Here is a 17544-nt window from a genome sequence, read left to right on the forward strand (position 1 = left end):
GGTTAGTAGTATTTTTCAGAGGAGGAGGTTGGTTAGGAGGATGATAGGAAGTTCTTTCAGAGAAGGATGTATGTAGGTTGGAAGGATGGTTTGAGGGTCCTTCAGAGATTGCTTATTCCTAACTAACATCCTTCTCTGATTAAGGATAATGGTTAGGAGGAAGTTAGGGTGGTCTTCCACATAAGGATGTTGGTTAGGAGGATGGTATGAAGTTATTTCAGAAAAGGATGTAGGGTGGAAGGATGGTAGAAGGGTCTTAAACATGAGGGTGTTGGTTAGGAGGATGGTAGAAGGGTCTTTCAAGAAAATGATATGGTTGGAGGATGGTAGGAGTGTCTCTACGTGGAGGATTTTGGTTGGAAAAATGGTAGATGGCTCACAGAGAAGGATGTACTGGGGTAGGAAGGATGGGCTTCCTAGGGTGTGTGTTGGTGGTTGGGGGGAGGGGCCGGATTTATGGGATTTCAGGATCAAGACGAGAATAGGTAGGGTAAAGGTCTATTAATCAACGATCAATACCAGCACTTCTCCCCATACTCTATCCAAGAAGACCCACTACCCGGCAATCCATTTTGGAGAGGAGGGAAGAATTAGCTAGGAAGGGAGACATTATGCAAAGCTTAAATCGATGGTACGAGTAATAAGGTTCCTCTCTGTGGCCGAGTAGGACTGATTTCATTTTCCAAATTTGTCCCTCAGTTGAGGCATCTTTTCAGAAGTTCAGGGCATACAAAAGTTCGAAGTAGGATATTTTAACAGTTTCTTTTTATATCAATTGTGCCTCTAATATATCCTTATGATTTTTGGAAAAGATTCTGAAGAAATGTCATACTCATGCTTGAGAATGAGTTTTCGTCGGTCATCTTGTAGATTTCAGTATTTTTACAGAAAGAGATATATTTGTATAGTTGATTTTCAGCTGTTTTAAATGTTTCAGTTTCCAAATGACCTGGTTGCATAATTTACATCTGCCAATATTAGAATAATCAGCTAAAATTCCCGACTTTCAAAGGAATGTTGAACATTGGTTACAGGTTACTAGTATACAGGTTTAGAACACTTATAGGATCCATCCTGTTGTTCGATCAATACGCAATTATACTTTTTAGAGATTTTGTGTTTTTTCTGAATATTAATCGGATAACTGCCTTGAAATTTACATTTGAGTTGAAAGGACTCCTTTACCGTCCTAACCATCCCGTCCCCATTTTATTTATTTATATTTATTAAGTCAAGGCTTTAGAAGTAAACCTTCCTGTAGTGGGAGGAAGCCTCTGTAGGTAAACGCCTCGTCATGCCAGGAAATGTATAAGCGAGATAAGTAACTCCCTGACTTAAAAATAAATTGCGGTAGACTATAAAATTTTAGTACGTATAATATTGGGTCACAATGAAGCCTGAAACCCCCCAGATTAATAGCAGTCTTAAACCTGACATGAAACTCACTCACCACACCTTAACTGTAAACTTTCGGCAGGTTATTTTGACGTTGCTAATATACTGGTTGTGAAAGACAGTGTATATAAAAGTATTAGGTCATTAAATACTTGGCTGGCTGCTGATAAGTTCCAGTGGTGATCGTTAAGGCAGCTAATTGGCAATTAAATGGTGACAAAGTATTTTCTCTTCTTTTTTTCCTGGAGGATATAGATTTTCCCGACAAAAAACTGGAATGGTTAAATAATATAATAAAAAAACATCTTTTTTTTGCAGCAATTTCTGTAAAATCTTCAGCAAAAGAAGAGATAAGAGCAGGTGACAATCTGCTAAATACTAGTTTAGGAATATCCTTCGTTATCTAATAATTTAGACATCGTTGCTGTTTCTAGATGACAAACTGTTGAATTTAATCTATAAAGTATTATTATCATTTAGTGATTTTTTTCTATAAACCTACATAAACACATTGCAGTCAAATGCAGAAACTATGAAATAATTGGAGAAACTGTAAAATACTTCTGCGCCATTGTCGCCTTTGTATTTTCTAGTGAATATTTTTATTCACTGTAAATTATTTACAGATTTCTAACTGTGCATAGAGAAGGACCTTGCACATCAATTTGTTGACCATATATTTATTCCTGGAGATCAAATGAACAGCGAGGAATATTTATTTATTTTCATTCTTCAACACATTGACTGCCATGATTTTAGTGACAAGAATATACATCCATCATCTAAAGCTATTCTCCCTAGAGATATGTTTCTGTAAAAAAAAAATTTCTGATATTCTTTATAATATAAAGATATGCTTCTTCTGAAAAAATCAACTCCTATTCTTTATAAGAATCAAACTAAAATAGGGCTTGCACATGATAAATATGACAATAAACATTTTCCATACTAAAACCTTTAGAGAAAGAGCCAAAGGAAATGAGCCTATTATTAAATGGTCAATTAAAACGTATTTCCCCTACGGGAAGGAGCTTAGACCAGATTTCCCTTATTATGAGTATGCCTCTTATACGGAGGAGGTTTAGCGTATACATTTTACGGAACAGGATCCTATTTTCACTATGCGTTGTCTTACACACGTTATTTATATATATATATATATATATATATATATATATATATATATATATATATGTGTGTGTTGTGTGTGTGTGTGTGTGTGTGTGCGTGTGTGTGTGTGTGTGTGTGTGTCTGTGTAGGCGAATACCACAAGGAAATGACAGGCAGAAGGTACTGACCTGCCTGTCATTTTCCTGTGGTATTCACATAATATTTGAAGTAACGTGCATCTACTGTGATTTTTAAAGCATATATATACATATGCGTGTGTGTGTGTGTAAAAACTTATTTTTTACACATAGATACATAAATACGAACAATCATACATGCATACATGCATACTTGATTTTTTTTCATGCCCTGCCTACGTATAAAGAAGTTTCATATTGATGTAAACAGATAAATATAGTATTCTATGTGAAGACCTTTTGTTTTCATCCGAACTTACAGAATTGCATAAGAAGTTAAGAAGTTTTACCATGAAAATTCTCGTACGCCTTTACGGCAAATAATAGATCGTGGTAATGACGAAGCTGTTACCTTTGTAGGTCGGTCTGATATAGTCAAAGGTGTTTGTTTCCTTCTTTGAAGGGACTAATGCCCTTTGATTTTCACAAAGGCCAGATGCTAATTGATTTGTCGCTCTGTGTTTACTTATGAAAGTTTTTGCGTGTGCGTATTTTTACGAAAGATAATACAGGGTGTCCAGTACCATTACAAGTATTTATTGCTCAGTATACTGGGACTTTATGGACACCCTGTATCTGTAAATCAAGGGCGAATTAGATATTATCTGCTAGCATGAAATCAAAGCGTTTTTATTTAAATTATCTAATTGCTTTTCCAAAATAAAACCACCTTATGTTTTGTGTACAAAAGAAGAAAATTTTACAATATGAAAAGTAAATTATAAACTTATAATAATTGGAAGTCTGTATTGCTTTTCCATTGCTTTTTACAAACCTAATTTCCGTTTTCAGGTAACTGTGGAGAGAGAGAGAGAGAGAGAGAGAGAGGAGAGAGAGAGAGAGAGAGAGAGAGTGTGTAAATTCAGGTGTGTTTGTGCGTGTGTCTGTACATGTGTGCGCTCACATGCGCTTATTGCTCAAGTGAGCTCTGAGAAATATTTGAATGAAGTAATGAAAGGTTAAGTGAAAACCGGAGTTCAATTACCGTAGGGTTTAACCTCTGCCTCTCTGCTGACCCTTCACTTCTGGTTTACGCAATTCGGGGAAGAGCAGAATAGGAGAGAGGGAGAGAGAAAGAGAGAATGTGGGGCCTCCTACACGAGCGCTCACGTACTATACATTTTTGTGTTTTTGCGGTAAAGAGTACTAGTAATTGGACTAGAAATTGAAGAGAGAGAGAGAGAGAGAATTCAGGCGCTCGTGAATAAGTGTGTTCACTAAACAGAGGGGAAAATGCCTGCGTTCGTAAATAAGTGTGTTGTTCCTTAAAGTGAGAGAGAGAGAGAGAGAGAGAGAGGAGAGAGAGAGAGAGAGAGAGAATCAGATCGAAATTTAATCTTATTGTCGTCTGGCCGATTAGATTATTTCAACGTGGCGGCCTGGATTGCGATCCCCCATTTATCAATTATCCTGTTTTCAGTCACGCCGGATGGGGCCGTCCAGTTGCTTGCGGGGCCTCTCTCTCTCTCTCTCTCTCTCTCTCTCTCTCTCTCTCTCTCTCTCTCTCTCTCCACAAATCTGAGGTTCTCATGAGTCATAAAAATCATGTGGGTGTTCAGGTGGCTGGTGCCACCGCCAGGATCTGTTTATGTACCAAGCTGTGATATTCGTCTCTATAAGAAGCATTGGCTGTTTTTGTCCTTTTTATTCTTCTACTTATATATATATATATATATATATATATATATATATATTATATATATATATATTTATATATATTTTTGAAAGGTATCCATGGGTTCGCGCCCTGGTCCCAGGCAAGTCTATTACCGAGAAAAAAAATTCCCCTTCGGTTAAGCATATATGAAAATATTAATTCCGAGGTAGAGCGAATTAGATATTAAAGGCATTGTAGCTCGATATCTGTATATGAATCACGAGAAATGTGATATTGACTTGTAGATTGGCTACGACGTGCATGTCAAAAGCACTTAAAACTTTAACCGGGAGTCGAGGTGGTTGATGTCTCCAAAACCAACTAATTACCTGCGCGCGAAAGGTATATGGGGTGAGATGGCGACATGAACTTTTAGCCTCTCGCGGTTGGTGTAGTAGGTAAAAGCGTTCACTGACGTTCTTGGATTTGAAAGGATCCATGGGTTCGCGCCCTGGTCCAGGGGCAAGTCTATTAATCGAGAGAAAAAATTCCCCTTCGGTTAAGCATATATGAAAATATATTAATTCCGAGGTAGAGCGAATTAGATATTAAAGGACATTGTAGCATCGATATAGTATATGAATCACGGAAATGTGATATGACATATATCTAATATATATTATATATATATATATATTATATATTATATATATATATATCTTTTGTGGATACAGACAGAGAGGCAGACGACAGGTAGACAGGAAAGAGAGAAAAATAGGTGCCTGTTTCATGTAATTTCTGGTGGTTAAGAATTGTTGAGGATTTTATGTCTGTATATATATATATATATATATATATATATATTATATATATATATATATATATATATATATATATATACATACTATATATATATTATATACATATATGGTATACATATATGTAAGCTTGGAATCTGGAAATCAGTTATTTAAAGTTCCGAAGTAATATGCTTTTTTTTTAAATGTTCTCCACGAAGAACGAAAAATTCCATTGTTCGGAGTCTTCCAGTAACCCAAAATCCCTGAAAAGAAATAAGACCTATAAGACGTTTTACTCTGAATATTTAAAACCAGAAAAATTTATATTTTTACAGTGTTTATTGTTACTGAGCTTCGCCTGTTGGCAAAGCTTCGAAACGATGTTTTTATATAAGAAAATTTCATCTCGAAAAAGTAAAGACAATTTATAGAAACAAAGGCCTTATACAGAAGGTTCCTATTAGGTATAGCTAATGGTTTTTGATAACTTTTAAGGCTTTGTTGTCATCGAAAACTTAGCTAGACCCTAGGTAGGGATTTCATAAGGGCTGATATCATTTATCCATAGTAGTACTATTTTCACTCCCAAACTTTTCACCCACTTCAACTTCGCGACGGTTAATTAGAACTTCGATAAGAATTCTGTACTTTTGAAGCCTGAACCCCGGTGCCATTATCTAGCCCAGTCGTTGAAAAGAGGGATAAAGAATGCTATTTAAAAAAAATGGCCTTTAGACAGCAGTTTGAGATAAATGCGCAATTTATGTAAACAGACATTTCTAAGAGGCTTATTGGAATAAGATGGTTTTTCTTAGAGCCTGCATATATTACTGGCTTCTCATTTGTTTGCGATTTACAACAAATGGAATGTTCTAAATCTATTCTATGAAATGGATGTTTAGCAAAGTTATTTGTTCTTTGAAAGCTGAATAGTGGCTCCAATTGTCATTATTCAAATATTGCATATCTTATAACTTGGTGCCACAATCTTCTTTTACATATCTCCACAACAATTTAAGGGTGCATTTGTGTGATGAAACTATACTGGCGCGCGTTTTTGCGCTTTTATGCAAATACTTTCTTATACCTATAGTAAAAGAAAGAGAGAGAGAGAGAGAGAGAGAGAGAGAGAGAGAGAGAGAGAGAGAACCAATTGCGATGGTAAACAGAAAATGTTAGCCTTTTATTTTATTGTCACTGTTTTCTTCTCTCTTCTCTCTCTCTATCTCTCTCTCTCTCTCTCTCTCTCTCTCTCTCTCTCTCTCTCTCTTTCATGCTAAACCTTAAGGAACACCTGTCATCCGCACTTCCATTCTCATGAATATTACTTTTGAGGAATGTTTTATCTCTCAAGCTAATTAGCTCTGAATGCTTCCAAAGCCTCGACCTTCGTCACCCTGAATGCTAGGGGGTAGTGCCCCCTACCCCTCTTCTTTCAAAACAATGCGAACCTTCAACACCACCCAAGCAGTCTATCTCCTTCTCCTTCTCCCTCTTCTTCTTCTTCTTCTTGGTATTGTTATGAGTGAGAGTTAAGACACCTCTCCATTACAAGGATGGATTGCTTGTCTCTCGACCCCGCTCTTGCTCTCAGGAACCTCGAAGATGTATGCTGATTTATGGACTGACTTTATTCATTTCAAGGAAAAATTGTGAAGAGGCTCCTTTTCTGAATTCTTAGGCGGCGCTAATGGTCTCCAATACGGTGTTGTTCATAAATTCAAAGCTCATTGTTCTGAAGCACATAAATCTTGCTCCATTCCTTAAGTTTTGCATCAAGATGGTTGCAGTTTTTTTTATTGTGTCAGTTAAAGATTTGTAGACTTTCAGTTGATATATTTTGGGTGATTAAATAAGTTTAGACGCCTTCATAACAGAGTATACGATTTAAATCTACACCTTCATTTTATACCTTTATTGTTTGATCTTTATAAAAGGTAAAGTCCTCTGAAAACTTTAATATCTCTCGCATGGAATTAAGTAGGGATCTAACATTTTACGGACGAAAATTTTAGCTTACAATATAGCTGCGTCGAGAGTGGCTCCATGTCACCGCTGAAGAAAATCTGAGTAGCACTTGTTGCTATTCCCTGTCCTGTGCTCAAAGGGCGTCCCAGAGACGAGGCAGAAAAGATAATCCGAACGACTGATGATATTCTGACGGCGTGTCAAAGGGCTGGGCGCGTTAGAGGAGGATTCTGGCTTGGGTTGACAACCTCATAATCCTATTGAACACAAAAAAAAGTGAGGATATTAAGGTGTAAAAGAAGCAGCTTCCATGGGAGTCCTTGAAGTGTATATTCTTATTCTTTATTCTTGGAATAATTTGAAGAATGACGGGCCAATATGAACCTTATGTTACTGTTCACTACGTTCTGAAATGGATTACTTGTTGAAAAGCATCGATTCACGTAAAGTACTGCGAGTCTGTCGGGTTGTTAAGTTAACTATGAGATAAAGTATTCCCCTCATTTAGTGGGTCAGGGAGATTTTCCCAACAGTTTTGTTAAGGTATTTGCTGGATGTGGATTTTGGCCTCCCACCATTTCGTCTGCTTTTTTATTTGGTCGAGCTATACGTTTAGAATGGTGGTTTATAAACAAAGATTCACAGGCCACCAAATGCTTATATGAAACTTCCTGTCATAATTTGCCTGTATCCTAAAACATTCAGGTTGTATTTCATTAGCTGAGATTGGAGTTTATTATAGGAAACCATGAAGCTCCTCTATGAAGCATACTTTTTATCGATGGTTGTAATACCTCGTTTGGATTTGGTTTCGAAAACTATGTTAATTAACGCCTATAGGCTTCAGATCCGTGTTCACACTGCTGATAGCTTCTTTCAAGCGAGTGGACCGGACTATTTTTCATAAAGTTTGGAATCACTTTAACTGGTAAATGACGAAATACGACATTGGTTCTTTTATTATCGTTATTATTATGCCAATGCTTCCTTGTTACTTTTAGAATTATTGCTGCTTTTTGGTATTACTAGTATAAATAATGTTGATTTTAATACTGATTTGATTGCCCTACCAAGGGAGGCCCACTAAAACATGTGAATGTGTGTTTGAGAGAGAGAGAGAGAGAGAGAGAGAGAGAGAGAGAGCTGTTGATTATTACTATCAGCAAAAGGTGACCTTGTGCCAGCGCCGGCTCTTGATCTTCGAGCAGCCTGTATTCAGTGAGGTAAAGAGATGATTCGTTTCTCCTTTTGCATGCCGGAATCATGATCAATAATTCATTATCGGATCATCTGCTTGATTTGTCCCATTGTTGGCTGAATGCGGAAGGAAATTTCTTATTGCCTCAGAATTCCTCTTGAGTTAATGGCCTGTTTCACGGTCTATTGCCTCCATTTTTTTCTTAAATTGCCCGCCTTCCTTTCCTGTCGTCGTCCGGTGTGTTTTATTGTTATCTCCCCCTTATTTTTCTCCTCCTCTCTCTTTTGTCAACAATTTCTCCACTCCAAGTTACTTGCCTTTGGAGAGGTCACACACTAAATTGCTAAGTATGGTTCTGGTGAAACATGCCTTCAAAATATCCTATGTATTCTTGGAATACTCAGAAATTCTCCTCTTCGTCCTATTTATTAGAACTTGATGTTGGCCTCGCTTCCTTCACGTTAGGAATTCTGATCTCAAATTCGGGAGGGCTTGAGGAGGTAATGGGATCTCACCCTTGGTAAGACTTAATCCAAAGTGGTTCTGGTCTGTGTCACTTCCTTCTTTTCTTGAATGTATTTAATTGTTACAGCGTAGCTGCATTGTTGCATTGCACTCTGTACTATTTTCTACTCATTTGACTATTGTTTTGTTCAACTCAAGGAGAGCATCCCTCCTGCTACCAGGATATCCTGTAATACCCGTAGGGTCCCCCCATATTTTCCCCGTGGTAATCATTCCTCCCTGGATTGCATTATGCAACGACCTTTTTTTTTCTTCTGCCTTCTGACCTTGGCATTCTCTTTCTCTGCTTCGGTATTCCCAGACATAACAGCAGCAATAAATATAGTTTAGAAAAAAAAACACTCAGTGTAGCTTGAGTCCCAGAAGTGAAAACAAATCCATATTTATGTAAAATACCCTGAGAGCGCATATTGTCAATATGTATGTTGTATATGTATATATATATATATATATATATATATATATATATATATGTATATATATATATATATACATATACATATATACACATGCATACACACGTATAATGTGGTGAGTGTAGCAATTCCATGTAAATATTATATATATATATATATATATATATATATATGATATATATATATATATATATATATATATATATATATATATATATATATATATATATATATTGTACATATATGATTGCATATATATACACACATACTTATACACACGTATGATGTGGTGAGTGTAGCAATTCCAATAAAAGCGGAAGAGTAGAGACATTTTAAACAGAAACAGAATCTACCCTTCTATTCTTGAAGACAAAGACGTGGGGATCCAGGCCTGTATAGGCCACTGCTCCACTCCTATTATGGATAAGGCCTCCTGGAGGACACTAATGAATAACTCTCGGCATAAGTTCTCGAGGAACATTCAAGTGACGCTGAAGGGTTGTTATGAATACGGAATTGTCAAGATAGGCCTACCGTAAATCTACCGTCAGGAGGTGGATTGTATAGGGGGGCTGTTCAGGATAAGTGGAGGTTTTCCTAGAATGTCGTTGGATTCATTGGTGTAGAGGAGCTGATTTGACCGTTTGAATCTAATCGTATTGGAGAAAGAGAATATGTTTTATTGGCTGATCAGCAAAAATGATTAATTTTGTATCGTTGTTGATATCTACAATAGATATCGATAGATAATCATAATGGTTGATATTTTACCAGTGTCACTGTCTGAAAATGTGATACTTACAGACTAAGAACAAATCAGGTAAAGAATTGACTGTTTACTCTTTCCGAATTCTGAAATTTTATTGATATAACATTATAATTATTGTTGGGGGAAAACTCTCTATCACGAGAGTTTATACAATAATAAAAATAGACAAATAAAAATGTTAAAAGTTCGTGCATAATTTATAAATACTTTATAAAGCGTTTATAGATTATACACGAACTTTTAACATTTTAATTATTGTGTACCCCTCAGAAAATTGTAAATATCAATATCAACGTTGTTAAATTATTTCAACTTGCGTTTACGTACATATCGTAATGTTGCCCTTATTTAAGTTTTGGTGAGGGACATTTCGTAGAAATCATTTACATAAATAATCAAAGAGATAATTTAACGAAATATGAATATTCCCAGGCAGGAAAACTTCCTCTCTCCTCCGCTTAAAGCAGTATTTGCCCAACAGGATTCCCGAGAGACGAAGACCTGTGAAATGTGAGCCAATTGTAAACTTTTACCTCTTCCTAATGATCTACTAATTCTAGCGGTGCTTGCAGAAGGAGTTTGTGTTCGTGCTGCAAAGAGTAAAAGGTGAAGGAAGACTTTACTGCAGGGCGATGTTCAAATATTGGAAAGGTAGATCTCGGAATCAGACTCCTGTCAACGTTATTGAAAATGAACAAGTCTTCAAAGAACTCTGAGGTTTTGGCATCTTCGAAATAAAATGAGACAACTCTCTCTCTCTCTCTCTCTCTCTCTCTCTCTCTCTCTCTCTCTCTCTCATCTCATCTCGTCTCTCTCTCTCTCTCTCTCTCACACACACACACATACACACGGACCATCTTTGAAATGAAGAGGGTGTTAAGAAATATATTCAAGTATTAATAAATAATTCGCTTAAGATTCCCCGGAGCTACATATATTCTTTAAATTATCCATATCTGCTTTGTGGATATATTAACCCCATTAATTTTAGTATTGTTTTCAATAATTGTTGCAAAGTGTCTCTCATAATGAAAGTTGAAAATAGTTCTGGTATTTTGATGAGTAATTTAACGCTCAGAGGCTTATTCCAGTTTAGTGAATTATAGATAAATAGATAAAAAGTTTCCGTTTTCTATTCAGTTTCATGAATTGTTAATGGCTAAGAGAGAGAGTTACACGAAAAACTTTCATTAGCAATTAATGAAGTTTCAATCCGAAATGCTATTTTTACCTGCCTAAACATTAAATGAAATCAAACTTTAGAACTGAATCACTGATAATAATTACTCAGGATCAGTTACTGCTGCAGTGAGGGGTCCGCGGTGAGAGATTGAAACCGACATTCTTTGGAAGCTTGAATTTCAAGTCAATGGAACCCTGTGCGCTTGTTCCATGTGAATATGTTTCATCAACTGAAATAATAATAATAATAATAATAATATAATAATAATAATAATAATAATAATAATAATAATAATAATAATAATCTACACATTCCTAGAAGTAATAGATATCCTTATTTTCAAATCGTATTTTAGAACGAACTATATAATCATGTCAACCATTTCTATAATGGATTTTCAAATCGTATTTCAGAAAGATCTTTATAATCATGTCAACCATTTCTATAATGGATTTCGAAATCATATTTCAGAAAGAACTTTATAATCATGTCAATCATTTCTGTGATCATGTATTTTGCGAGAGTAAAAAATTAATAGATCTTTTTATTCATTGGCACAGTCAGGTTCTCAGTTATCTACGTAGACGAATCCCTTTCATCAAAAATAGAAATCAAAGACAGGAAATTTATTCAATTCCCAATCCCTCCGCATGGGCCAGATATCAGAGTATCGTCATGTAAGAAATTAGAAATTATTTCTTCTGGTCTTGTTGGCGTTTTCCTGGACTAATCTGCCACAACGACGTAAAATACATAAAGGTAATAGTGACGAACAATGGCGAATAAATCATAACAAATGATAACCGTCATATACACCCAATAATATCACCCAGTTTCCCCGAACCATTAATCAACCCACTCTCTCTCTCTCTCTCTCTCTCTCTCTCTCTCTCTCTCTCTCTCTCTCTCTCTCTGAGCGTAATTGACTCGGCATCACCCTTGGCCACATTTTAGCGAAATGAGACAAGTTTTAGTCCTCCTCCTCCTCCTCCTCCTCCTCCTCCTCCTCCTCCTCCTCCTCCTCCTCCTCCTCCTTCTCTACCTTAACCACCATTACGATCGCCCACGTAATGGCCTAACATAGGTAATTTATCATTGAGATGTGGGTGTAGGCTTCGTGTTCCGTTCAAGTAAAGTACACAGTGTCTGTTTATGCATAAGAGGTTGTTTTGAAGGCTGTGAACTTCATCTATCTTTCTGTCGATCTATCTATCTATCTGTTATGTATATATATATATATATATATATATATATATATATATATATATATATATATATAGATATATATAGATAGATAGATAGATAATAGATAGATAGATAGATAGCTAGATAGATATATAGATTAGATTATATATGCTGTGTCAACAAATTAAGTTTTATTTGATTTTCAAACCTACTGTACACTGTTAACGTGAATTATCAGTCTTCGTAACCAACCAACCCCCCCCCCCCTCTCTCTCCTCTCTTCTCCTCTCTCTCTCTCGTCTCTCTCTCTCTCTCTCCATGGATATATATATATATATATAATAATATATATATATATAGATAGATAGATATATAGATAGATAGATAGATAGATAGATAGATAGATAGATAGATAGAAAGACGGACAGATAAATAGAAGAAGACAATGATGAATAAGCATTTTTACAGTCGTGGTAACAAAACTCAGTAAAGGATAATTTGTCGAAGCTATGGGCATACGAGTATTCGCATCTCTTCATAGAAGCTTCATTGACTCGGAGCCGTTGTTAAAGCATATCTTGTCAGTAGCATGAGTTCATAGTGAGAGAGAGAGAGAGAGAGAATGACGTGCAGCAGAGTTCAAAAATAGTATCCGTGAACCTGACAATTAAGATAAAAGCTAGTCTTTGCAAGGAAATAAAAGAAAAATAGAGTTTTGGGAAATACGAAAGAGAGAAAGACTTCTTCCGTTGTTTTTGAAGAATATTTGTATGACAATGAAGAATTCCATAGCATTCGAAGTCTCTTGCCCTCTACCTCAAAAGAAATTCCGTCAGACGATGGAGGGGGCGGAGCCCTTGGAATTTAAAGACTTCTCCATTGTTATACAAATAAACTTCAGAAAACTTTGAAAGAGGTGTATTTTTGTCTCCCATATAAAATCGTTCCCTTAAAAATTATTCTTTTACCGTTTATGAAAGACGTGGAAAGGACCGGAATCCATTTGACTTCTGAATGAAACAAATAGATGTCCGTCGAAGGTGTGATATTAACTAATGAAATTCGAAACTTCCTCATCAGAGAGGAAACATTGATTTATGTACGAGTAATTTGCATAAAAGAGGTGATATATATAGGTCCCAGAGAGCGCCCAGGAATCCATTTCATTCATCCATATTCATCCATGAAGCGATCCAATCTATACCTTTTCACTGCTAAGCCATTCAGCTGGTATGGAAACCTCTCCTGCGCGGGAATGTTCGGACCAATAATTATTCATCTGTGGCGGATAAGCCTCGACCGACCTATTGGGAGAATTGACGTGTTCCGGCTTTCGCTGATTAAAGGGACCTTTGCCACTGTTAGCTGCGAAGCGTCCTGAGGTCCACACCAGGGCCTCTTACTCCATTTCTCACCCTTATCACTCTTGTCAATGGCGCAAGGTCCATGCTTGGCACAAGGCCTACTTAGTCTAAACCAATGAGTCAAATGTATTTCGGAACTCAGAAAGGATATTAAATTTTCTGTTTTTCTTATTACTCCTTCCAGCCAATTTTATTTCCTTCGGTGTTCTCCTTACATTCCTCCTCATTATATTATTATTATTATTATTATTATTATTATTATTATTATTATTATTATTATTATTATTATTATTATATTGGTGATATTGTTAGAGAAAATAATCCATAATTCTAAAACTACAAATATATATATATATTTTATATATATATATATATATATATATATAATATATATAGATTATATATATATATATATATATTTTATATATATATCGTATATATCGTTATGATTATAGAGAGCCTTCGACAATCATTTCTCCTTTTCAAAACACATGCTAATATGAATTATTATTATTATTATTATGGTTATTATTATTATTATTATTTATTGGGTTTTCATGCAACTCTCGGCAATCATTTGAGCAATATGTCTGTTCTTTCCTCCATTGCGTCTACTTTTTTCTCATTTTCTCCCGCCATCCCTTTCAATTATTTCCTCTCCCCTTTGTCTCGCTCCCTACATTCTTCTTTCGGTTTTGTATTCTTGTGTGTTCGTGTGATAGCCCATCGTGAATATTGCAATATATAATGCGCGCAATATTTCAGAATTCCTGCTTCCATTTTCTCCTTGTATTTTCTTCTCCCGTTTTCCCATCTGTCCCTTGCATTTGTCATTTTTCTTAGTATGGTGGTTCTCCCAATATTTTGGTTTTTTGTTTTCTACACGCAATGCTGTCATTTGTTGGGCCTTCATGCATATTGTCCAGTATTTTGGAGACCCTTTCGTGTATTTCGTAATGTCATTTTTTTTGTCGCTTAATATTTGTCATTTATTCTTCTTTTGGCCTCTTTCTGTCTTTCATCTTAGTTTTTCATACTTATTGCAACAATCTGCTGTGCAGTATTACGTAAAATCTTTCCTTTTCTCATATCCTTTCTCTATCCCTTTCGCTTATTTCTTATTCCTTTGAATATTTCTGCAAGTTCTTATATGTTTTTATAAACATAACTATTTTTCACAAGAGGAATCATACATATATGTATTTCGATTCGTCAGCTGTGGCTGCAAAAAAAAAAATCTACTATGGAATAATATTTACTGCGTTTAAAAGCTCCTTGCTGTAGATGGATGTTTGATATATAATTCCTTATTTTTCAGCCAAAGATAAGAAACAGATATCTTAACAGTGTCAGTAGAGATTAATGTTTTGGTATTATTAAACGAGTCTTACCGTAGATGGATATTTATTATAGATTCCTTCATACTTTGGCTGTAGATACGACACTGACATCTCTTCTTTTCTTACAGGACAAGCCATGGGTCTTCGCACACTTACTCGAAGTTCAGAAACGACTGGGCAAAGAGAACTTCCCACTGATAGAGCAGAATTACTTCCCTAACCACAAGGAAATGGTGAGTCCGTTACTTTTTTTTTATATAATCACAATTTTCACCATTTGTGTATGTGTCCATCTTTTCCTTTTTCCTTTATACATTTTTGTCTTGGGGTAATTTTGCCTTAAGGAACCTCCGTGTTGTAGCTGCGTTTCCATACTTTTTATGATAAGGATTTTTTTGGGGCTCTTTTGTGTGTGTTTTTTTTTTTTCAAGTATATTTCTTTGTATGTTATCACCGTTTCCTTTTTCATTTTTTATTTTGTGTTTTTTCCTCTTATGTATTTCTGTCATAGGGTCATTTTGCTTCAAAGAATCTCCTTGTTGCAGCTGCTTTTTTCATACTAATTAGGATAAGGAATTTTGTTAATCCTATTACAGTTTCATTCTGTTTCTCTCATTCCACTCATTAGAATAACATTCCCGACAACTTTACTACATTTATTTGTTTAACATCTGAGCTTCTTTTTTTTTTCTTCTTCAATTTCAATTACTGGAATCATGTTAGTTGTTCAAATCATGCTGGAAATTCGCTGTTATATTTTGTACATTCCCAGACATTCCACTGTTATCATTTTCGCTCACTGAAATCTCGTCGTCTTCAGGAATCGCTTTCTCTATTTCCCCTTCAGAGGAAATGTGTCGTTGCATTTTGCTGGTATCATGAAGCTCTCCTCGCAGAAATGCAATCCCCTTGTTAGTTTTTCTGAAATGAAAACTGTCCGTCCGCATTTTGTTCTGTCCGCCCTCAGATCTTAAAAAAACTACTGAGGCTAGAGGGCTGCAAATTGGTATGTTGATCATCCTCCCTCCAATCATCAAACATACCAAATTGCAGCCCTCTAGCCTCGGTAGTTTTTATTTTATTATGTTAAAGTTAGCCATAATCGTGTGTCTGGCAACGATATGGTTGCCAACAACACAGGCCACCACCGAGCCGTGGCTAAAAGTTTCATAGTCTGTGGCTGAGAGTGTCAAGCAACATCATACGCTGTAGGGAAAACTTGATTGCGGAAGAAACTCCGGTTCGTTTTGTATTTATTTATCGCATTTCCGTTCGCAAGAATAAGTTAAAAATGGCACTCATTCGCTTAACTCAGAGAAATGTAATTCCGTAAATTTTTTTATCTCGTGATCGGTATGGTGTTGACCTGCTTCCTCGGTGGCCGCGAGTTCGATTCTCGGGCTTTCCATTGAAGTGTTAGAGATTGTGTATATCTGGTGATAGAAGTTCACGCTCGACGTGGTTCGGAAGTCATGAAAAGCCGTTGGTCCCGTTGCTGAATAACCACTGGTTCCATGCAACGTAAAAACACAATACAGACAAACTAAAACTCGTAGAAATGTAATTCCGTAATTTTCTATCTCATTTTCATTCACAAGAATTTGATAAGAATAAACGTTAAAATTAGTTCCTTCACCTGCACTTAACAGCTGCATCTTCTTATACTTCCTTCTTTCGTTCCCAATTAAAGGAAATGCACTGACATATCCTGTCATTTCAACGGGTCTTTTCCCCTCATTTCGAACCCCACTGTCATCATTTTCACCAGAATTGGTACATTCCTCCCCTTTCTTCATTTCCAGTCCAAGAAATAACCTTGCCTTGTTTCCAGTTCTCATTACAGCTCTGGAAATGTGGCGCTAATGTAAATTTCATTCACAGATGCGTCACGGTTCCGTTCAAGTATTTTCAACTTGAAGGGTTTACAGTATATATTTTGAATTTGTAACTCGGATACAGAATCTTTGAAGGTAATGGTCTCAAGATCTTTGACGTAAGCTAATAAGTTGGACTTTCGTGTTTTATTTCATTTTTGTATAAATGCGTTACAGAATTGAAAACTAACTCCAAACTGTTGCTGATTAGAAAAAAAATATTTGACAGACTTTTTGGGGAAAAATGCCAACGGTTATGTAGACCAAATTTTTCATTTATAAAGCAATGGGAAATTACTGAAGTATTGTTACATAAATATTAGATTTGTGGATGAAAATACATACATAAGTCGTATACTTTTCCGAATTCCGCCTTTTCACACGTCAGTAATTTTTTATCACACTTTGAATGGACGTTATATTACTGTAAATATTCTTGCCGTGCTTGCTACAAATGCCAGCAATTATCAGTGCTTGTGACTTGTGCTAATATTTTCCAAGCATTAGACTCACGCATTGCACGGGTCGCTCTAGTATAAGAATTAGCTTATACATTCATTTTACAAAAAAAAAGGGGGGGAGGGGTTCCTGTTTGGTACTACAATATTCCGTTCAAGTGAGTA

The 17544-nt window shown here is 35.9% G+C and overlaps 1 protein-coding gene across 1 annotated transcript in view; it reads left to right on the plus strand.

Moving 5' to 3' along the window:
* Nucleotides 1-17544, plus strand: part of LOC135201917 (synapsin-like) — a 272048-nt gene that overhangs the window by 223645 nt on the left and 30859 nt on the right. The window contains 2 exon segments of the mRNA XM_064231214.1: nucleotides 8929-8995; nucleotides 15176-15280. Of these exon segments, the coding sequence (XP_064087284.1) occupies nucleotides 8929-8995; nucleotides 15176-15280 (172 nt within the window).

Source organism: Macrobrachium nipponense, chromosome 28 (assembly GCF_015104395.2).
Source record: "Macrobrachium nipponense isolate FS-2020 chromosome 28, ASM1510439v2, whole genome shotgun sequence".
NCBI lineage: Eukaryota > Metazoa > Arthropoda > Malacostraca > Decapoda > Palaemonidae > Macrobrachium > Macrobrachium nipponense.